Source organism: Rhinolophus ferrumequinum, chromosome 9 (genome assembly GCF_004115265.2).
Source record: "Rhinolophus ferrumequinum isolate MPI-CBG mRhiFer1 chromosome 9, mRhiFer1_v1.p, whole genome shotgun sequence".
In the NCBI taxonomy this organism is placed as follows: domain Eukaryota; kingdom Metazoa; phylum Chordata; class Mammalia; order Chiroptera; family Rhinolophidae; genus Rhinolophus; species Rhinolophus ferrumequinum.
In genome coordinates this window covers 6,425,599-6,449,136 of record NC_046292.1, presented here as the reverse complement: position 1 = coordinate 6,449,136, position 23,538 = coordinate 6,425,599, and the positions used below count along the sequence as shown (strand labels likewise).

At 44.9% G+C, this 23,538-nt stretch overlaps 1 protein-coding gene across 5 annotated transcripts in view; it reads left to right on the top strand.

Moving 5' to 3' along the window:
- Nucleotides 1-23,538, top strand: part of CLSTN1 (calsyntenin 1) — a 59,720-nt gene that overhangs the window by 26,318 nt on the left and 9,864 nt on the right. For 3 of the 5 annotated variants that reach the window (XM_033115234.1, XM_033115231.1, XM_033115229.1), the window contains exons 2-10: nt 2,229-2,351; nt 10,413-10,442; nt 11,607-11,802; nt 13,519-13,727; nt 15,171-15,320; nt 15,442-15,630; nt 18,353-18,601; nt 18,973-19,094; nt 22,150-22,312. In XM_033115234.1, the coding sequence (XP_032971125.1) occupies nt 2,229-2,351; nt 10,413-10,442; nt 11,607-11,802; nt 13,519-13,727; nt 15,171-15,320; nt 15,442-15,630; nt 18,353-18,601; nt 18,973-19,094; nt 22,150-22,312 (1,431 nt within the window). The remainder of the gene's footprint in view (nt 1-2,228; nt 2,352-10,412; nt 10,443-11,606; nt 11,803-13,518; nt 13,728-15,170; nt 15,321-15,441; nt 15,631-18,352; nt 18,602-18,972; nt 19,095-22,149; nt 22,313-23,538) is intronic. The other 2 variants (XM_033115232.1, XM_033115230.1) reach the window with 1 other exon arrangement.

Below are 23,538 nucleotides of genomic sequence, written 5' to 3'. Positions count from 1 at the left end.
AAGGAGAAGGGCAGGTGTACCATAAGTTGCTGAATTCTCTTTCCCAAACCTCTTGCCCCAGGAGCAACTGTTGTGAGGGGAGATGTTTTCCAAAGGCGCTTTACGTTTTTGGCCTTTATGATCTGGGCTTGGTTTCGTAGTAGGTCCTTCTGTAATCTAACCCTAGCTTACCTTTCCGGACAGATCTCCCAGCATTTTGCTGCATGCGGTACCTCTGTCAGATTCTTTGTCTCCTTTGCTTGGAACATCCCCCTACCAGAAACAAAAAAGAAAAAAACACCTTCCCAGTGTCTAAGATACCAAATCATACCTGTTCAATTCTCAGCACCAAAGCTCATTTCTCTGTGAAAGAATTTACCAGGACGCTGATTTTATTTGTATTACAAGTGAGGTTCCTTACACACTCATTCATTGGCCAGATAGTTCCTGAGCGATGAAACGCCAGTTAGCAGAGGACAAAAGGTCACACCCTCCCTGAATCTATGTTTTTGTACCTGTCTGTGTGGAGGAGAAATAAAGTAAAGATAGACAGATGATAGATAGATAGATAGATAGATAGATAGATAGATAGATAGATAATAGATAGATCAATACTGATAGATTGATTGATCAATCAATGCCACATGAACAAAAGCTGTTTGGGTCCTCAGTAACTTTGGTTTAAAACATTCTGAGAGCACAACGTTTGAGAACCGTTGTTTCAGAGTAGATTCTGTCTGGCTGTGTGAAGACAAATGCAGGAGGGCGAGACGGAGGTTGGTCCCTCGGCTCTTGTAATAAATAGACTAGGTGAGCAGCAGAGATGATGAGAAATGGCTGCGTCTGGATTTACCTGGCGTGTGTGCAGATTTTTTAAAAAGTGTGATAAACTGTATATAAAAAATTTCCTGTCATAACCATTTTTAAGTGTACAGTTCAGTAATGCCAATCCCTAAGAACTCTTTCCATCTTGCACAACTGAAACTCTATACCCATTAAATAAGTCCCGAGGGTCTGGATTTAATTTGGAAGTGAAGGCGAAGGATTTGCTGTTGGTTCAGATGTGGCGTCCATAAATGGCTGGCGGGTGCGTCGTTAGAGAGCTGGTAGCTTTGTGCCCTTCTGAGCACAGCAGGGCACCAGGTTGGAGTGAATGCAGGTGAGGCCCAAGAACTTCTCATTATCATGGTCTCCTGTCATTTCATAATGGTCATCACCTAACAGCAAAAAGTAGTGTCACATCATGGTGATGTTGTATTAGAGACAGTTAAACATTTACACGTAGGTAGCTTCAGATACTTCTGGATTGACTTGCATTTACAGGAAAGAATCTTTGTGGTTCATTCAACAAAGAGGCTTCACCTACCATTCCTTTTACTCAGATCAGCTTCAGTGAGACGTTCTCTGGTTAATATCTATCCTGAGGTGTATAACACGAGCTGGTCACACCCTTAAGATCAAAGTAAAAAGAAAATGAAAACGTTGCAGCTGTGAGATGGAGCCTAAAATGTGCTGGTGGAGATAGGAGCTCAGGGAGGGAGCTGTGGCCGTGAGCTGTACAAAGTCGGGGCATAGATCCCTGGGAGCCAGGCCCAGGCAATGCAGAAGGGATAGCAACTAAAAATTGATTGTACCAGGTAAGCACCTGCCAGCCAGTGCAGTTCTTACCTTTAAAACAAAAGTCGCCGTTATAGTCCAGTCTAGAAGGAAGAACACTTCTCCACTTATCCTTCCCAGTCCTGTGGGGAGGGTCGGGGTGCCCTTGGCTTACAAGCAAGGAAATTGAGATTAAGAGGTCAGTTATGTGCTCAAGGTCACACAGTTAATAACAGGGGAGCTGGACTCTGACCCCAAGTTGGCCTGACTCCAAAGTGGATTCTTTTCTTTTTTAACGTTTATTTATTTAAGTGTGTTTTTCCAGGACCCATCAACTCCAGGTGAAGTAATTGTCTCAATGTAGTTGTGAAGGGCGCAGCTCACAGCGGCCCATGTGGGGATCGGCCCATGTGGGGATCGAACCGGCAACCTTGTTAAGAGCACCAGCTCTAACCAACTGAGTCAACTGGCCTCCCTCCCACCCTCCCATTGGGGTCTTGATACCAAACTTTGCAACAAAAAAATACAAGTGTTGCCTTCCAGACTAATGAGAGTTTTGTTATTTTAATGATAGATGTTAAGTCTTCAAAAGCGGTTGAGTTTAACATAATCACGGTAACCTGTCCTTTTCCCTTTCTCTTTTGGAAACACAGCTAACAAGCACAAGCCGTGGCTTGAGCCTACCTATCACGGCATCGTGACCGAGAATGACAACACAGTGCTGCTGGACCCCCCGCTGATTGCCCTGGACAAAGACGCCCCTCTGCGCTTCGCAGGTAGAACATGGTTTTTGTTTACCCTCCACTCTGGTGCGCACAGGAACTCTCTCACACATCCATCCAGGTTGTTTCTCACCTTTTCTGCTAGTGTCTCCTTAGCGAAGGGTTGTTTTTGGCTCTGTGCACCACGTGTTTTTTCCTTTTAATTATAATAGTTGGGGCACCTAACAACAAGTCTGTACTTGTGGTCGAAAAGCAACATATTGAAATGCATCGTTATATTCCTTGTCTTGATGTAACCAGATAGGTACCATCCAGGTGAGTGTGTCTCAAACTGCAGTGCGCAGTGTGTGTTTGGACACAGAGAGTCTGGGGGGGACCTGAGACCTTGCCCCTCTGACGTACTCCCAGGTGGTGCAGGTCCCGGTTCCCTAGAGGCGAGGACCTGGCTCATTCCAGCTCAAGATTCTCCTTGTACTAATTCGGTTGCCGTTACCTGAAAAGACTTACTTGAAAATGTCAAGCAGTCTTCATAGAGAAATCCTTTGGTTTAGATTTTACTTGGAATACATTTTTAAAGTTGAGGTATTTCCTAAGATCGGAGCCTATGTACGGAGACAAGTCTGGGATCGCTTTGGAGATCTGCTCCTTGGCTGACATTCTCCTTGCTTTTCGTCATGTCCATCGTAACTTCCTCAGCTGGTGGAGCGATGCGCTCCTTCACCCTTTCGTCACAAAACCAACACTGTGAAGTTAGTTAATTTTTAAAGGGTAGTTGTTGCCTGATATTTTTCCAGGACAAAATTCCTCATATTTATGTATGCTCTTTGCCTCGGGACAGAGAAGAACAATTCAGTTAACTCGTATAGATCATGTCATGCCTTAATTTTACTACGTGTAAATGGAGGGAAGTGAACACGTTTCTGAAGAGCTCTTTAAAAAATGAATTTGTTTTTCATTCTCTTCAACGCCACCTCCTGTTTTCAGGAAAGTAACCTGAGAACCAGCGCGTGCCGTTTGAGTCCGTGGTGGAAACAGAGCTTTCAGTGGTTTTACTTGTTTATTGGTTTTTAGAGAGGAATCCAATTAGATGCACAGAGGAAAGCATTCTATGCTATGAATACACACATAGTATTTGTCTGGTAGCAGAGATGGTTTTTGTGTCTTTGTTTTCCCCCTATCCTCCTCCCCAATTTAAAATCATTCCTAGCATTACATATTGGTTTCCTCTGTAACTAACCAGATTTTTGAGTGTTTGTGTACTTATACACCACACATCCCATGCCTTCCATATTTAGTTATATACAGTGATGGTCCATGCTGCATAAATAACTTTCATAGGATTACCTAGCTCGTGTTTTTGAGTGGACGTGAACATTTCTGACATTTCATGCATTTTAAGAAGTGATTGCAGTCAGGAGTTCTGTATTTACTCCCTCAAGCTTCTCTTTACTCTGGGAAGTGTCAGCTGTATACGGTCCTGTGGTTTGTGCCTAGACCAGCGCCCGGGACTGGTTGACGCTCCGTCACTCTTGTAGAAGGAACGAATGAGTTTGCCCAAGGTCACACAGCCCGTGAGTGATAGAGCTGCGTTCGTGCCAGGCGGCCTGACCCTGGCTGACTCATAGGTTCGCCGTGTCAGCTCTTGTGACGTTATCTTTAAGACATTGTAAACATTCTGGTTCGCAGTCTTACCCCGTCACAGGAATGTGTGTGGGTAACACTGGAGATTGACTTGTCAAAGTTCCAAAATAAGTACTCATGTGATGTTGGGAGCTCAGTCACCCAAGTACGTTGTAAATTGTCACTAATCAGACGTTGGTGTTGAACGCACAGGGTCCAGCCCAGGTTTCTTTCTTGGGGTGAAACTAAGAGAATGAAGTCTTGGTATTTGTTAGGTACTTTAGGAAATTAAAATGACGCAGCTCCCAGCATGGCCAGTGGGGTTAACTGCTGTACATTACCCCCCAATTTGCCTTTTTAGCATATGCAGTGGGTATTTGTCAAGTACTTCGGGAAATCAAAACCTTGAGTTTTTGGCAGTGAGTTGGATGTGTTAGGTTAAGCCACACGAAATTGCCATTTTTACATGTTAAGACTATGAAAATATTTGGGAAAAAATGGAATGTTGGAAATTTCACGTGGTTCACCTAATTAATGGAAGGCAGTGATCAGCTGAGCAACAGTGTTAAGTAAGGATCTGGACCTTGGTACGAAACTACATATTAACAGTGACCGACTCGCGTGAACTCATTTTGAATGCAGTCGCCTCCAGGATAGGTTTGGGATCCATAATCATGAGACATTAGGTGACAATGCTAGGTCTTCCGGAGGATCCGAAGAAGCATAAAAGCTGGCCCCTGTTCTCCAGGCACCGATCAGCTGGGCGGGAGGGCAAAGCCAGTATTAACAGGTGGCCCCGGATACCGGGAGGCTTATGGTTCGGTGCCAAGTGAGAGAGGCAGCACTGGAGGCCGTAAACGGCAAGATGAGGCGGGCTTCCAGAAGGCACGGTGGAAGTGACGTTGGCAGTGAAGGGGGTGCCGGGGAGAGGAGCAGAGGTGGGGAGTCCGCTCGGGCCACAGGGTGTCCGCTGGGGTGTGGCTGCACATATGTAACGGTAGCCAGGTCTCCGCGGCCGAACGTGGAAAGCAAATTCCTGCTCCATTCTCAGCGGCCTGAGCCTATACCTCAGGGTGGAGCCTAAGGAATCTGTGCCCAGCCAGCGAAGTTTGGAAACCACTCATGAGCCAGTTTCTCCAGGCACACATTGCAGCCTGGATGCACCGAGCCACCTGGCGGCACTGGTTAACGCAGGTTACTGGGCTCCCGAGAGCGCCGCGTAGGAATGGCTGGGCCCGATGGGGCTTGCTACACCATGTTTCTAACAAGCTCCCCAGGCAGTTCTGGGCACACTGAAAGTGGAGGGTGTAGCCCTGGGGTGGTGGTTGCTGGGGCTGTGAGGGCATGACCCTTGGGTGGTTGGTTTTTGTTACTGTGTGTTTAAGGGAGCTTGAGAAACTGTACTGATGAGAGACACCCATGAGCTTGTCTCAGACACCAGCCTGGACCAGTCACCAAAGATAAGCACCAGCCTGCACGTCCTGCTGGTGAGCGTGGATGCCGGGCCGAGTAGAGAGAAGTGGGTCAGGAACGAGAGTTGGATTAGTGGGGACTTTGTAGTGGATGCTTGCTGCTCAGCAGGTATCCATTTTCCCTTCTTCCCAGTCTCTTTCCCACTGGGTCCAGTTTGGTGGGTCTACAACCGTGACCCCGCCTTCCCAGACGAATGCACCAACAACCCACGTTGGGCTGGCCAGAAGCTCTCTCCTGAAGATGTGGGTTCTTGGTAGAGGGGCAGAGGAACTGACACCGGTGGGGTCGCCTCTATCTGTCCAGGCCTGTTGGCTCGGGGACTCTTGTGGCTCCTAGCTCCTGGTCTCTCGAGTGACCTTGGTTTCCAAGTCCCTTTCTCGGGCCTGCAGTGAACTCCGTGGCTTTTCAATGAAGTCCTTTCTGCCTGAGTTAGCTAGAATGCATTTCTGTTGCTTGCAACTGGAGAACCAAACTGTTGGCGCCAGCACGAATGAACTTCATCAGGAGTGCCCTGTAACGGCAGGACGGCCTGAGCATGGGGGAGACTACCGGGTAGGCCTTTGAGACGCCCCTCTGTTTTGGGGAGAGCAGTGCCGTTTGAGGCCATACTCAGATTTGGAAGAAGACTTAGAAAGAATGCAAGGCCTGCTGGCAGCTGAGGTTTCTCAGAGGGACAGGGAGGACAGTGAGAGCTAACTGCTGTCTGCCGAGAAATGACTTTGATAGAAGTCACATCTATTCCATGTTGGGCTCACCCATTGTTATATTTTTATGTTTCGCTTTAAAAAAAAATTCCTTAATAAAGTTCCTTTTGGCTATTTTAGGTGATCTAAGGGAAATGAAGGGGGAGAGAGATGGGGAAAGGTTTGGTCCATTCCGAGGCTCGCATAGCTAGAGAGGTCACCTGGGAAACACGATGAGAGCAGGGTTTTAGGTTTTTACCTAGCAGAGCAGTGGCACTCGGTTGAATTCAGTTGGAAGGGGCTGGGCAGAAAGAAAAGAGAATATGAGAGGTCCTTCCTTGCAAAGATGAAGAGAAGTTGTGCGTAGGACAGCAGACTGAGAATGCAAAGAGGTAGAGATGCGCCTTTACCTATTGTCACCATGATGTGACTCCATATAATGCCTAGAACTACTTTGTCACTACATGTATGTAATTGTCCTGTGTGTGTACCTAATAGAACTGCACATACATGGATGGAGGACAGAGGGAAGAAGAATGAGTCAATGACAACTTTAAAATTTAAAAAACCAGCTCCTGGGAGAATTGGATGCTACTGACAGCGATTGGTCCCTGGTTTGGGGGAGGGAGATCGTAAATTGAGTGTAGTTTGAGAGGTAGGATGTTCACTGTGAAAAGACCTAAGGAATTATTGTTAATTTTGTTGGCTGTGTGATGTTATAGTAGTTCTGTTAAAGAAAAAGTCTTTATCTGCCAGAGATATCTAGTGAATTTTTTGTGGATGGAACAGTTTAACGTCTGGCTTTAAAATACTCCAGAAGCAAGAAGTTGGCAGGGATGAATGAAACAGGAACAAATCACCTTTCTCCCAAGCCTTTCTCTTTCTCTGTGCCTCCGTGCCCTTTATGGCACCAGCAGCCAAAAACCAGGGAGTTACTCCAGACTCTTTCAGTCTCCCTGTCTAGTGGTCATGAAGTCTTATCCTCAAAATCCGTCAGTCTTTCCTACGGAACTGCCTTAGTTTGGCCTTCATCAGATCTCGTCTTGTGCACCTGCCCCTCACCTTGCTGCACTTGGATCCATCTTCCTCATTCGAATGTGGTCCTAGCTGGAAAGAGTCGACGGACCCTTGAAGTGGGTGCACCCCTGGTCTGCAGCCTCCGCAGTGACACGTAGGGTCGCCCAGCTGGTCCGGTAAACCCAGGTCTATCAGAGTGTGAAGCCCACGCTGCTCCCGGCGAGATGGCTGTTACCTCATTGTAGGCAGAAGCGCCCAGGCTGACCAGCAATTTAATAAGGACCGTGGACTGGAGGTACCAGTCTGTTGGTGCAGCCGATTCAAGTAGCCAACTTAAGTATAATCAGTGGGGGCCTGGAAAAGATACACTGTACCTTTCTGCTGTTCTCACTATGTCCAGTCTTTTAGAGAACAGCCTGGAAATACATAATGCGTTTCAAAGTAATTTGTATCCTCATATTTGATAATCACATCTTTGAGATGCTGTTCCTTCAAAAATTGTAATACAGATGCGTGTCCAAAGCTCCAGTGCAAGTGCCCGTCCCTCCCTCCAAACCTCCCTTCCTCGGCTCCTCATAATCCCACAGCTTCGGCCTCACTTCCAGAACTCACCGCGAATCTGACCACTTCGCACCACTGCATCGGCCCCTGGTTCTGGCCTTCAGCATCTCCTGCTTGGATTACCCCCCGTAACCATCTTTGTACTCTTCTAGGCTTATTTTCAGCACAGCAGCCAGATGGCATCTTTCAGAATGTAAGAAATACCTTTATTTCTTTGCTCAAGACTCTCCAGTCATTTCCTTCTCATTTAGAGGACAATAGCCAGTGTAGCTTCAGGTTGCCTGTCTTTGTCGGACCTCATCTACTATCCTCCCCTTTGCTCAACTCCTGCAGCAGTGTAGGCCTCCTTGTTCTGAGCTAGGCCGGCCCTGGTCTACCTCAGGGCCTTTGCACTTGCTGTTCCCTCCCTCTGAAGTTCTTCCCTTCTTTCCTCTGGTTTCTACTCAGATGGTATCTTATTAATGAAGCCTTCCCCCACATCTGACATTTAAAATGGAAACACTCCAGTGCCTTCCCACACTCTCCATTTTCCCTCCCCCTCCTCCCAACATGAAATCCCAAAGGAGAGATTTAAGGTGTTGAATCTATTGGCAAACAGTTCCGCTCCTCCCGGAAACCATCTCAAGGGTATTGCTGGAATGATGAGTGTCGTTAACCCCTTAACAAGGTGCCATGTAGACGCCTTGCCCCACTCACATACTTAACCCAGAGTCTTCAGCGTGCACTTCCCACGCAGAGGCCTTTTCCGGAAAGCACACGCAGCCGCCATCAGCTCTGTCCACACAAATAATGGGAACGGCCTCACCGTTTTCTCTTTAGAACAGTAAACGCCGAGTCGAAAACTGAGAAATTTTCTCTGAATTAAAGTTGGGCAGCTTGACTTATTTTAAAATGTATTAATGCAATTTAAAAGGCACCCCCAAAATATAAACATAATATAGTGAATTAGCATGTTCTGGAAAACAGTTTGAGGTACCCGTGCCCAACAGTTGTGCTCACAGGTGTGTCTCTAGAGCAGTGATGAGCAAACTTTTTCTGTAAAGGACCAGATGGTAAATGCTCCGGGCTTTGTGGCCCAGACGGTCTCTCTTGCAATGACCCTCCTTTGCCATTGTAGTGGGAAAGCAGCCATTGACAATACATAAACGAAGGAGCATGTCTGTGCTCCAGTGAAACATCACTATGGACACTGACACGAATTTCATATAATTTTCTTGTACCACCAAACAATATTTCAGAAGACAAAAACCGTTTTTAGCACGCAGGTTGTTCAGAGTGGATTAGGTCCGTAGGCCAGAGGTGGCCGGCCCGGGCTCTAGGCCAGTGCTGTCCGGTAGACCCTGCTGTGATAAAGTGAATGTTTATCACATCAGGGCGCCTGCGTCTTCCGTTCTGTAGTTCCCGGGCACGTGAGGCTACTGAGCCCTTGAAATGCGGCCAGCACCACTGGGAACTGAGGTTTCACTGTTATTTAATGTTATTTAACGTGAATTCTAATTGAAACAGCCCCTGGTGGCTAGCGGCTACCTCACTGGCCAGCACAGACCTAGAGACGCTGTGTATGTACGTACAGCCGGAAGCATGGACAGAAATACGCATTACAGCGTTGTTCATGAACAGCAAAAAACGGCCATGGTGGTAGAGTCAGTCACACGATGAAAAATGATTGTCGTACTAACAGTTTGTTGAGTGCTCTCTTTATGCCAGGCAGTGTTGTAAGCACTTGACCTGTTTTCACTCATTGCATGCTCACTGTATGTAGTAGTGGAAATGATTGCGCTGTAGCTACGTGTGTTGTCAAGGACGAATGGATCTTAGACGCACAAAGTTGAGTAAAAAGGCAAGACACAAAAATTCTATAGCGTACGATACTATTTTCAAACCTCCAAACAAGCGAAACGCAACAACGCTATTCGGGGTATACAAGTATATGGTAAAACCACTTAAAAAAAAGAAAGAAAGAAAGAGGCAAGGGAATTCAGGCTGTATTACCTTTGGGGGAGAAAAGGTGCCCCCAGCGAGGCCACACTGAGTGGGGGAGGCAGTGGGGCTCCTGACCTCTGTGTGTGCTTACCTGGGGCCAGGTAGGCGGGCTCACACCTTGGCTTCGTTGACTGGTGCTTTCATGTAATAAGAAGGATGACCATTGTAGCATCCATCACTACAGTTAGTACTGAATCTCATTTTACTTTACTTTTAAGCAGATGTTCCCATTGAAGAGGTTTTTATATTTGTTACCTTGGTGAATTAGAACCAAGAGTAGATTAGAAATCATTGTTATTTATTCAGCTCAAGAGCAAAGGGTTAAAATAAAACCCATTTGTTCCAACTGTTTGTTCCATTAAATCTAATGATGAGTTGAGTGTTCCAGACTCTAACTGAAAGGACTTGGTTTGAAAATGACAATCTGAAAACTGTAAAAGAACAAATAGGTTTATATCTAAATTATTATCATCAAAGTGTTCATTAAAAGATAAGTCCTAATGTACCTGAGAGTTATGAAACTTTATAGCAGCACTTCCTCCATAGTTAGTGTAATTTTAAAATTACACAGTGGTTCGTGGTAAGTAGGATTCAAAGAGACATTTTGTTACTGAAGGTCCAGTTTTGCTATAGCAATTCTAACAAGTGGCTACTGAGCTTTTTGTTAAATTATGTCAAGCTTTTCTATGTAATATGTGCATCTTTGACTTTTTTCCTTATTGTTCCATCTTCATTCTTTCCTGTATTACTGACATGGGTTTATCTTTTCTCCCTTTAGAGAGTTTTGAGGTGACAGTCACCAAAGAAGGTGATAAAGGGTTCTTTCTATCCCTCTTATGAATATTAACCCACTAACTTTGTTTATAAAATTGGGAATCAGCCCTTAAACAGAAGAAGCTGTCATGCTCTTTTACCCCTATTTATTCTCCTACTTTGTTTCTATTTTTAAATACATTGATGGAAATTGTATGTAACCAAACCCTTGGTTAGAAATATCTGGAAATCAGACATCCATTTGAACTATTTGGATAATACTGTATGTTGTTTTTCTTCATTGAACTTAAGAGATTCACTTTGTAATCCTTTCTATTTGTTGTAATTTTGGAAGAGTTCAATCTTATTTTTATGTGAAACACATTTTGTGAAGTTTTATATATGCTTCAAAACATTTATATTTGTTCTCCTGTGGGCAAGACTGGAAACCTAGATTTTGACCCCTAATTAAGCTTGTAAGCCGACTTAGATGTACTTAAGTTCTCAGGCAGGATTCCTTTTTAGGTCTGATAGGATAAAGACCAAAACAAAGGAAAAGTCTAGCAAATCTCCCCCAGAGTGGACACTGCCTCTTAATAGTGACACTAGCTGTTGAAATGGATGCCTGAAAAGTTGGTATTTCTACCTTTCTCGTTCAGTAGTTTGTTTTGATTCCCTAATTTTAGCCAGGCTCATTGCACAGGAAGACTTGTTTCTTCTGATTTTTTTTTTTTTTTGACAGACTTTCTGTAATTACGGTGCTGAACCTATACCTCACGCTTCTTCCTCTCTCAACACTTAACTGTGTGGTTAAGCCTTCCCTCTGGTCCAAATCAAAATAGCTGCCTGGCTCTCCCCAGTGGCGGGGGCAGTTTCTCGGTGTTATCAGGCCTTGGCTGATGGCTAATGAGACCACTTTACCCTGGAGCTATCCTAAGTACTCCTGTGAAATGCCTGTCTATATTTTCTCTTTCTCTCTTTTGTATTCCTGCATGAATGGATGCAAAGTTAAACAAGTTGCTTGGAAAGCCAGAATATGCTTCTTTTTACTAAAGTCCCAGAACTTACCCTGTCAAAGCACAGCGCCCCTGCTTTGTCCACAGACCCTCTAAAACCCCTGGCTGCGGAATTGTTGCCGTTCGTTTTCTTTGGGGAGGAGGGGACTGTGCTGGCGGTGTGTGTGGCAGAAATTCTCACCTGTGCTGCTTTGACTCCCCAGGTGAGATCTGTGGATTTAAAATTCATGGGCAGAATGTGCCCTTTGAGGCAGTGGTGGTGGATAAATCCACTGGCGAGGGAATCATTCGCTCCAAAGAGAAACTGGACTGTGAACTGCAGAAAGACTACACATTCACCATCCAGGCCTACGACTGTGGGAAGGGGCCCGACGGGGCCACCGTGAAGAAGTCTCATAAGTAAGTGCTCAGACATTGTGTGTGTATGTGCGTGTGCGTGCGTGCACGCGCAAGGAAAATAGTAGTGGCCATCATGCCCCACTCCCAAGACTTCGCATGGTTTTAAAATATAAGGCAGAAGGCAGTTCTCAATTGTCCACAGTGAAGTTGTAAGCAATTTGCTCAGAGACCCTTGTATGCGGCTCCCAGCAAGAGCCTGGCACATAGTAGGTGTCAAATAAACAAATGATGAGTAATTTTGTCCCACCAAATACTCTAGTAAGGAAACCAAGGACCTATATTGAAAATACGGAAAGCCTGCTTTTTCCCTTAGAGGGTATTTTGTAGTTATGATTATCTTTTGTCTGTAAATTTTAAGGGCATGAAATTCATTTGAGCTGGTGGAAGAAAGCCGACTTCTGTGCCCCATCTCCTGGGTGTGTTCACGTCCTTCCTGCCAGTTGGGAACCACTGGTGTAATGGAGAAGACAGACTCAGGATTCTAGTCTTTCCTCCACAGCTACTGCCTAGCCTTTCGTCATTAGGCACATTTAATTTTGTTTAGTCTCAGTTTCTACTTCCTAGTACATGGACTAAGAGGAGTATGTGGGTGAGATGATGTCACATAACCATTGTGAGGGTCAAGGTGGGGGGCTGGATGGATGGATGATGGGTGGACAGATGAATGAAATATGGTGGATGGATGGATGATGATCCAACAGATGATGGAGGATGGATAAATGGATGATGGATGGACAGATGAATGATAGATAGTGAATGGACAGTAGAGGATGGATGGATAGATGGACGGGTGGATGGATGGATGGTTGGTGGATCAATGATGGGTGGATGGATGGTGGGTAGCATGCATGAATGGGTGGATGGAGAGTGGGAAGGAAGGGAGGAAGGAAGGAAGGAAGGAAGGAAGATTGGTGCTGGGGTGTGGAATGTCTTGGTGAACAGTGGGGGTGCCGAGTGCCAATGAATCACTCCTCATCCTTTTACACAGTGAGATATTACTGTTTTCCTTGAAAGAGATCTTATTTCAATCAGAGACCATGTCCGATTCAGAAACATGCCCTAGTCCATAGCGCTGGAGACCAACATTTTCTCTCTTTGTAGCCTGGTCTGACGATGTCTTCATTTTCTCATCTCCGAGCTGGGGAGATGGAATGTGGCAGCCTGGGGCTTCCCAGGAAGGGCAACACTGAGGTCACAGAGGTCCCTCATTTGTTGGGTCAGCAATGGGTCGCGCCCCAGCCATGGGTTACAGCGGTCTCTATGCCTTAGAAGCAGAGCAGAACTTGTTTCAATGCTCGTAATTTCCCATCTTCCCTGTTTCTTCTTCCTTCTTCCTTTGGCTGTATTTTTTTCTGATTTTTGCAGCAAAATATTTTTGATTTTGTGTTAGAGAGCTGAGAGATATCTGATATAGTTTATCTCCCTTCTGCAGGCCCATCCCACATTGTCAAGAAAATCCCAAGTCTTTATTTTATGTCACTGCCTTCTCACCAGCTGCCTTATTCCTAGGACCTGGAAGAACCCACCCAAATTTCCTTTTTTAACTTGCTGTTGTCTTCGTACTAAATTAAAAACAATGAATAGTTTAATTTTTATCTTCAGCAGAAAATTTAATAAAACAAGGTGTCAGAAAAAGGAAATTGAAAAGTCGGGCAGAATTTGGGTGGGGGGTAAAAAGCCAAACAAAACACACAGCTTTTTTTCCCCTTCTTCCAGAGCAACTGTCCATATTCAGGTGAACGATGTGAACGAGTACGCACCTGTGTTCAAGGAGAAGTCATACAAAGCGACGGTCGTCGAGGGGAAACGGTACGACAGCATCGTGAGGGTGGAGGCTGTGGATGCAGACTGCTCCCCTCAGTTCAGCCAGATTTGCAGCTATGAAATCGTCACTCCAGATGTGCCGTTCACAGTCGACAAAGATGGTGAGAACAGAGGAGCGGGCTTTCCTTACCAGTGGGACAGTTTTAGCAGGCTAGTCATGCTGAGCCAGTCAGTTTCAAACCCAAACTTGGCACTTCAGTGAAACTCACAGATCAGAGACTGTCTTAGTCCATTCGGGCTGCTGTGACAAAATGCCAGAGGCCGGGCGGCTTAAACAACGGACGTTTATGTCTCAGTTCTGGAGGCTGGGAAGTCCAAGAGCAAGGAGCCGGCCCACTCAGGGTCCCATGAGGGCCTCCTTCCGGGCTGACAGATGCTCTCCTTCTCGCTGTGTCCTCCGTGGTGGGACAGACAGAGCACTTTGGTCTCTTCCTCCTCTTATAGGGGCACCAGTGCCAATATGGGGCTCCATCCTCATGACCTCACCTAAACCTGGGCTCTTCCCAAAGGCCCCGCCTCCTAATGTCACACTGAGAGTTAGGACCTCCGCTCGTGAACGCTGGGGGACAGGGACGCTCAGTCCACAGCAGAGACCTACCGTGGCGTGTCTGTTTCATGTGTTCTCACTCTGTGCCCTGAAAGCCTCTTTTCTGTCCCCTGAAAGTCTTGTGTTCTCCTGGGGGACGTGCTTCTTTTTCCTTTCTCACCAAAGTCTAATAAAACCCCCTTGCTGAACGTGTTTTTATTTTTTATCTTCTCACCTTTCAGTCAGCATGCGTCTCTGAGTAGGACTGACCTGTTGTTAGTCCTGTCTTCTGTTCTCCAGTAGATTTGAGTCTTCTGCCTCATCTTAAATACGACGGTTTATGCCTTACTGCCAGACCCCCTCTATCCTTGGTAATTAAACAGAATTAGCTCATTCTAGAGCTCATCTTCTTCATTAGATTATGGCTTCTTGATGATGATATAGTGTCTCTGTTGTTACTGCACAGTCCAGAATCTTTGGTGCAATTATGGACATTGCAAACAGTTTGCAGACATCTGTACTCAACTTCAAATCAGGCTTTTGCTCTAGTGGGTGGGGGTAGGACACCTCTCTCTCTCTCTCTCTCTCTCTCTCTCTCTCTCTCTTTCCCCCCTAAAGTAAATCTTTTAGCAAGAAGTATTTAATGCAGCTTGATCTTGTATTTAATATTTGAAGTATTTGAATTATTTTGTCTTTTTTACTCTCTTATATGCCAACTATTAAATCTTAAAATAAATGAAAAAAAAGAAAAGAAAGAAAGAAAGAAATCCAGGAGGAATAAATGGAGTTGAATTGTGTGCACTCTTTCCTCCTGCTTCAACAACCCTTAGAGATGGAATTAGTGTTTAAGCTCAGGAAAGCCAGGGTGAATGTTAAGTATCTTAAGCATAAATTACCTCCCTGTCAGTATTTACAGGGCCGAAAGCGTGTGCGTGCGTTTTGTGTTTCAGCAGAGGACACTGGAAGTCAAAAACCAGCATGGGTTCAGGTCCTCACTGTCGTTTTCTTCCTCTGGAAGGTTATATCAAAAACACGGAGAAGCTAAACTACGGGAAGGAGCACCAGTATAAACTGACCGTCACGGCCTACGACTGCGGCAAGAAAAGAGCCACGGAAGATGTTTTGGTTAAGGTCAGCATTAAGCCCACCTGCACTCCTGGCTGGCAAGGTGAGCTCCGTTCTCGTGTCTGCTCCCACACCTGTTCTTAAAATCCGTGTGCCGCAGAAACCTAACGTGTGGGTTTTCCTCCCCTCCCTGTCCCCCACCCCCTACCTGTGGGCCGGCACAGGATGGAACAAGAATAGGGTGGAGTATGAGCCTGGCACGGGCGCCTTGGCCCTCTTCCCAAACGTCCACTTGGAGACGTGTGATGAGTCAGTGACCTCGGTGCGGGCAACGGTGGAGCTAGAGACCAGCCACATAGGGAAAGGCTGTGACCGCGACACCTACTCCGAGAAGTCCCTTCACCGGCTCTGTGGTAAGGAGGCCTGGTGGTCTTCAGTGAAGGGACAGAGTTCCTTATGCATGGAGATGCGTGTGTGTGTGTGTGTGTGTGTGTGTGTGTGTGTGTTCATGGTCATGGACTGACACAGAGTCTAACTTCTGACGTGGCTCTTGGCTGCCTTTACCGGCCAGTTTTCACACTGGCAGGGCTTCGGGGAATATATAACCCCCTAAAAGTCTCTTCAAAATGTTACGGGTATGTGCATTTTAAGAACCACTGATGTGAAGAAAGTATTTCTCTGACATACATTGAGAATCACCAAAATAGGGATTATATACGTGGAGTAAGTTTTAGACACATTTTAGGACTGAAGATAAAACTGTAAGTAACACAATAGTTTTTGGCAAACGAGAAATAGAAAATGAAAACTAAAGATGCTCATATCTAATGGATGGCAGGATGGCAAATCTGACCAGAAGGCTAGTTCTCTGTCTTCACTGTCAGTGGAAATTTTTCTGGTTTATCTAAATGACGTAAAAGGTGAGGTTTGGATGCCTCTCGTGGCAACTATTGAGGAAGAATGTTTCCCTTGGTTAGTGATAAGGTACCAGCAACTTCAATGGCCTCTTTATAATCAGAAAGGTCTTTTGTGTTTCAAGGGCTACTCAGTGTCAGCTTTGCAGGAGCTTTTCTGATACCCATCTGTCTTTTCACTGGCCTGATAATGACGGTTAGTTAGATTTAGGCAACCGGTTTTCTGACATAACCGGTAATTGTTACATGGCGCATAAGCAAAAGAGGAAAAGTAGGTTCTCTGCTGGCTCATCCCGGTGGTGAATATGCTCAGGTGTTTTATGATTCTCAGTCCAAATATTCATAATCCTGCACCTAAGTCTGTGTAACGTAAGAGATCTGGAATGCTCTCTATTTTAAGTGATACACGTAAGTGTATATATATAGTGTGATGCATGAAACTTACTGTCTCATAATGCCATCTTTTATGGTATTAAATGAACATTTTCTCAGCCGAACAGTTTAAAGGTAGGAGGAATAGAAAGAAGGTCATATACGAGGGCTTACTCTATGCTAGGTACTTCCCCATGTGTTATTTCATTTAATCTCCCCATCGGATTAGATGTGGGAAAGGAGAGGAAGTGGTATTGGCCTCGTTTTTACAGAGGAATTAATTGAGACTGAGAGAGGATACGTCTGGTGCCCAAAGTCACACTTTCAGGAAATGGCAGAGCTGGGATTTGGACTGAGGTCGTATGTCACGTGAGAGGCCAGGTTGTTCCTGCCAAGTCATGCTGTTCCTAGGACGAGAGGATTCAAGGACCAAGCGACAGGCAGAGCTTACAAAGTCTTCTTCTGGGGACAAATGTTTTTAAAAAATTGAACTTAGCAATACTTAACAACAGTTGTAAAATTTTTCATGTTTTTTGGCTCAGTAATTCTATTTCTAGAAATTTATTCTAAGGGAATAACCGTGGAGACATGCAAAGGTGTCGCGTCCAGCGCAACACGGGCAGTGAGGGTGCGAGAAGGGGCGGCGTTGGGGTAGGTTCTAAGAAAGAAAGAAACAGAGACTTAATGCAGTTAGATCTCAGAAGGCCAGGGGGTCTTGCAGTCACCAGAGCCTGGAGCCCCGAATCGGGCCTACTGGTGGCTTTTATTGATAATCATACAAGGAAGTGGCATTGTTTTTTCCATGGCCTGTGAGACTCATCCATCATGTCACAAAAGTGAATCAAACCAATTATCTTTGTCCCGAAGCAGCCAGAGCGGAAAGTCTTATGATGACTTAGGTGAGGTATGCACCTCCCTGGGGGGGCAAGTCTCTCATGTTGTAACAGTTCCGTTGAGATAAGTGGAGAGAGCTGATCTTTATTGTCCTCATGACTTCTCACAATCAGGTGAGCGAGGAAAGCCAGAGTCAGCAATGGCTTTTCCCAGGCAGGGGGAAGGGGAGGCAAGGCTCCTTCCCGAATCTTCTAAGGCAGCCCATTGGGGGTCCCCACTCGGTTCCGCCTGTCTCAGGTTGTATCTCACGTGAGATATCTTACCCGTCTTTGGCTGAAAACCATCTTTTGGGGACCAGACAGAGAGACATAAGGTGTAAAAACATTGAGATAAGCAAAGCCCCAAAAGGCACAGTCTCGCAGACTTTTCTTTCCTCAAGGAAAGACATGGGGGGGACTGTCGGCTAGGCTGCTGTGTGACAACACAAAGGTCCTCATCAAGGCGCGATTTATCATAGAAAAAGTTTGAGGACAATCTCAGTCCACCAAGGAGAACAGTTAAAGAGATTATGATATATCAGTGGGATGAAATGCTCTTCGGATATTTTAAATTACGCTATAGAAGAGTATGAAAGGCAATATATATATATTATGTACACAGGACTCCATTTTTATAATGCATGTATATTCACCCATATTACACTGTTTTTATAATATGTGTATGTTCATAAAGGAAGGACTGGAAGTGCCCACATACAAATGTTAATTGTGGATATATTTGCGTGAGATTATAGATAGCACTTCTTCTTTTCTTCCTATCTTTTTTTGAAAAAAATCCATGGTTATTATTTATGGATTTTTCCTCGTAACGAAAAGCCTTATTTTTGAGAAGAAGCCATCTGGAAGTAGCACCTGGTATAACCATAAGAGAAGGACAGTACGTCCGCGTCATTCTGGGACACTGTGCCTTTTAAGTCCTTCCCATAATGTTCACTAAGTGTCATCGTATGCCCCAGGTGCTGTGTCTGGCACTGCCGAGCTGCTCCCTTCCCCAAGCAGCTCCTTGAACTGGACCGTCGGCCTCCCCACCGACAACGGCCATGACAGCGACCAGGTCTTCGAGTTCAATGGCACTCAAGCAGTCAGGATCCCAGATGGCGTCGTTTCTGTCAATCCAAAAGAGCCTTTTACGATCTCTGTATGGATGAGGCATGGGCCCTTCGGCAGGAAGAAGGAGACGATTCTTTGCAGTTCAGACAAAACAGGTAGGTTGGCGTTGCGGGGAAGGTGTTGTGCTGCAGTGTCCACTGCAGTGGCCACTGGAGGCGGCACCTTATTCGTCCCCCAAAAGCTCTCCATAGGTTGGTTGGTTTACGTACGTTGTTCTGTGTTTAGCACCGGGGTGCTGCGTCCTCAACATACTGCCCTGGTATTTGGACGTCTGTTAGTATTCAGTGGATTGGACCACACTTCGCAGTAAAAACCCACATGTATTTGTTTCCGAACCTTGTCTTGGCCCAACTGAAGAGTTCATTGATGCTGATAAAACCGTCTTCAAAAATCCATTAAAGACATAGCTTTTATTTCTCCTTTGGGTCTTAAGTTGGCAATTTACCAGTAGTCATTCTCTCTGCAGATATGAACCGGCACCATTATTCACTGTTTGTCCACGGCTGTCGGCTTATTTTCCTCCTCCGTCAGGATCCTTCAGGAGAGAAGAAATACAAACCTGCCGAATTCCACTGGAAGTTGAATCAGGTGAGTGACAGGAACACTCACCTACTGTGATCTTTTCAGAGATTAACTAGGTATGGCAACCTCGCACAGGACAGGCTGTTTCTGGGGAGTGTGTATGGACGATTTTATGATTTCCGTATCTGTGGATAACAGGATATAGCAAATTAAGTCCATTGAACTTTCCAAATTCAGGCCACCACAGGATATTTAAAATTTTCAAGGAACCCGCAATCATGACATCTTGCAGATATCGCATGAACTACTTAGCTTGAGGGAATTTGCAGTTTTGAGGTTAGATCACGTTACATTCCTTTTGACAATGTCATGTCTTTGCAAAGCAGCTTTCCTAACAGTTGCCTTGATAAAAAGCAAGTATCATGTGAAAAAGAATTGATTTGTTACAGGACATGAGGGGTGCTGTAAACTGAGAAAGCCTTTTTATTTAAATCACAGCAGATCATTTCTTCTCTCGATTTGAGGTTGGGACAAGAAGGAAACCTTTGGCCTTAGCTTAATTTTATTTGCCTCGTGGAGTTAGTGGGCAAATTCAAAATTATCGTGTGAGTGGTTTTCTGTTTATTGTTTGTTTGAATCAGGATTCAAATAAAGGGCCGTGCACAGTGATTGGTTGATAAACCTTTGAGTTTATTTTAATTTATAGATGGTTTTTCTTTTCTCTCTTGGAATTTATTTGGTGACAAAATCAGGCTTTTTGTCCCATAGTTTCCAATAGTTTCAATTTGGCTGATTGCATCCCTGGGGTGTCATTTAATTTGCTTCTCTATCTTGATATCCTGTAAGGTGATGGATCTAACGGCTTGATCAGATTTGGGTTTGTATGTTCCTGATCCGTTTAAGCTCTGTGTCTGGTTGTTTCTTTTTTGGTAATTTAAGTGCCGTTGATGCTCGGTGCCACCAGCTTTGTGGCACTCTCTCTGGTCATTTGGGTTGTAGGACGTCTGTTCCCAGGAAATGCTCATGGGAGCAATAATTCCTGAGTTTTTCCATGTTGTTTGGCTGAATATGAAACCTCTGACTCGTATTTTAGATTTCCAAGAATAGAAAATATATCTCTCCATTGTCTTCTGACATGAAATGTTGCTATTAAAATCTGATGGCAGTCTGCTTTTCTTTCCCTCATAAAACACTCGGTCTTTTTGTTTTGATGACCAAAGGCTGTTTTCCTTTTCTTTTCAAGTCAGTTAATTGTATGACTATATCTTAGTTGTTTTGGGTCTGTTTTCCCAGATATGTGGTATGCTCTTTTATAATTTGAAACGTATTAGTATTTCGGGGGAATTTTTGTTATTGTTGTCGTCATCGTTTTTAGTATTGTCTTCCGTCGCTTTGGTTTTTTTTCTTACCTCTTGTTGATATTCTTTACCTGTTTTCTGTACCTGTCACTTTCTCTTTAATTTATTCTTGTGTTCTGTCACCTCATTTCTGAGTTTCTCTAATTATGAACTACATTCCTTTATATTTTGTGTCATTTTCCTAATGTCTTTCCGCATACTTTGAATAGATTGTTTCATCTCCTTGGTAGGCCTACCTTCCAGGTATGCTTTCGTTGTCTGAAGAGATGTTATTCCCCTTAATTCTCTTTTTTTCTTTTAAAAACTTTGTATGGAATTGAGTTGTGATCCTTTCCCCATCTCATTTTTACATGAAATTAGTTTTCCAATACTTTCAAAAGGCAGCGTTTGTCAGCATGACTATTTTTCTGGCATTAGGGGTCTACCTCCCCTTCTGTTGTCATCATAGCATTAAAAATGTCCCTCTGACATCTCTGGATCAGAAGCCCTGTGGCCTTTCTCCACCTACTCTCTTGTCCGTTCTTGCGGTCACCTTGTCACCGAGAATTGTTGTGGACAATATCTGCAGCTTTGGATTTTCCTGTCGTACTCACCCTGTTTTCAGGGAAATTAGAAAACTATACTAATGCTACTATCTTCTCAGAATACGTTCATGGATTTTGACCAAATACTACCGATATTTAAATGCAATATTATTCTAATCCCCTAGGAACCTGCAATACTTTAAAAACTGGGGGTGTAATACAAGTTGCTTTCTGAAGGAGCTTATTAATTACCAAACTTGTTTAGATAGAGACTTAAACTAAAATTAAGATTGTATCTGTCTCAGAGATGAATTACTGTGCAATTCCTTTATTTAGAAATATTTCATGTAATATATATACGTATGTACTTATATATTGTGTATATGTAATAAACATATATGCAATTTAGAGGTTTGAATTTTTTCTCTAATTTATCAGGAGCAGCTGCTTTTCTTGGTATTCTTTGATAACTTCACTTATTTTGACGTTTCTGGTCTGCTTTAGCCCTCGATTTCTCATTGGTTCAGTTTCTTAGAATTTCAGTGTACCTCGGGCAAGGTTTTTAGAAATACATTTTTTTAAATTGCATCTCAGCATCTCTTCAGGGAATGCCGGGCCTGAAAGGTCGGGGCCGTGGAGCCTGCAGACCAAGCACCCTTACGTGACAGCTGGCGAGATGGATGCCCAGGAGATGTGCATTCATGGTGGGAGAGGAACTCAGTTTAGTTTGGCCTGCCATCTGAGCTGTACATTCAGATTTATGTAGATCCTCAACTTTGAGTTGGAAAAGAAAGCTCATACACTGCAGTGTGCCTTGTTCTGAGATTGGGGGGCCTTTTAGTCTTGATCCGGAAAAGGAATGGCCAGTTGGCAGGCTCTGCCAGCTCAGTGGGTGCGTCCTGCTGATACAAGACTCTCTTGGTGTCACGCTCTTGGCAGAAGAGAGTTGGGCAGCTCCCTATTTGGGGGCCCGGTTATGTGATAAGTGAGCCGTGCCCCCTGGTCTGAAATGTCCTGGAGACGACAGCATTGCCCTGGCCCTTTTGGGTGACATGTATTTGGGTGAAATGTATGTTGTTGTTACGTACTTTAAAACCAAATCTTTTCCTTCTGGGAAAATAGGTGCTCCTTATGGGTGGCTTGCTGTCCATATCAGGTGGTACTGCTGCCATTGCTATGTCTTTAGATGACAGGGCACATGGCGAGTCACGCTCTGGCCCTTCCCCTGGCCTCTCGTAGGTCTGCGATGAGGAATGGCACCACTATGTCCTCAACGTGGAAATCCCAAGGGCGACTCTCTACGTGGATGGTATTTCTCACGAGCCCTTCTCCGTGACTGAAGATTATCCGCTTCATCCATCCAGGATCGAGACTCAGCTCGTGGTCGGGGCTTGCTGGCAAGGTAACGGTCGTTGGCACTGAGATATCTTCTCAGCACTTTACCCTCCTTCCCTTCTCCTTTTCATTCCTTTGCCCAAGCAGAGCCTCTCTGGGGACACGGCTGAGGCCGCCCTCTAGGGTAGCTGTGTTGATGGGCACTCACTAAAGTTGTGTTAACGGACTGAAATGTGCCGACACCTTTCCTGGGAACCTGGGAGAGAGCGTTGCATGGAGGGAGAGTGTAACTGAGGAACTATTTTACCAATTAATCTGTTTGTTGAGAAGTTTATGAAAACAAGGAAGTAACAATCAGGCACAGAAATGTAAGTGTGCTTCAGCCCCGAGGACTCTTCCAGAGCGTTTAGCTTTTGATAACCTGGTGGGAACAGCTTTCAGAAGTACTATGTCTGAGCGGATTCGCGGACGTCTCTGCTGCAACACCAGGGACGGCCTGTGATGACGGCCACTGGGCAATAGTGCTGCTTCGTTGTGCTTTCTCAGTGGCAGGCTGTGTGCCAGGTCCTTTACATCATTCTCTTGTAATAAGTCTGTGGGGTAGATGCTGTTTGTAGCTCTATTTTGTAGCTGGGGAAACTCAGGCTCAGAGAAATAGCGAGACTGTGTTACCAGCTGGCTGATCCTGGCACTAGGATTGCAACCCGGACGCTCCAGGGCCCGGGGGACCAGGGGTTTTAACCTTTTCTGTGCCGTGGAGTCCTTTGGTGGTCTGGTGATGCCTATGGATCCCTCCTCAGGATAATTTCTTGTTATTGGGCTGGTGCAAAATTAATTGTGGTTTAAAAGGTTAAAAACAATGGCAAAAACCACAATTACTTTTGCACTAATTTAATAATCTATAAAATAAAACACGTAGATTTCAAAGGTAATCAGATAAATTGAAACACATGTATCCAAGTACTAACAGACTAAGTTTGTCCATTAGTAATACCTGGGTTACATTATTACCAAACGAAGAGCAGGCGTTAGCAGTAGGTCCAATAACTGCCACAGTTTCAGCGTAGCAAGGGGCTTTGTGACGACTCTGTGACAGCTGCAGTGATGTGACATAACCGGGAAATACCAGCGATTTCTATTGGTGAGAGTCGCAGTTTCTGCTATTATACTGTGGCTTGTGGCTGACTTTATAACCAAAGGAAAAACTGGATATCAGAAGTTAGTGAGAATAAGCATGTAATTTTTCCCACCTAAGTTCAGGGACCCCCCTCAGTGTGCCCTCGGGCTTCGTAG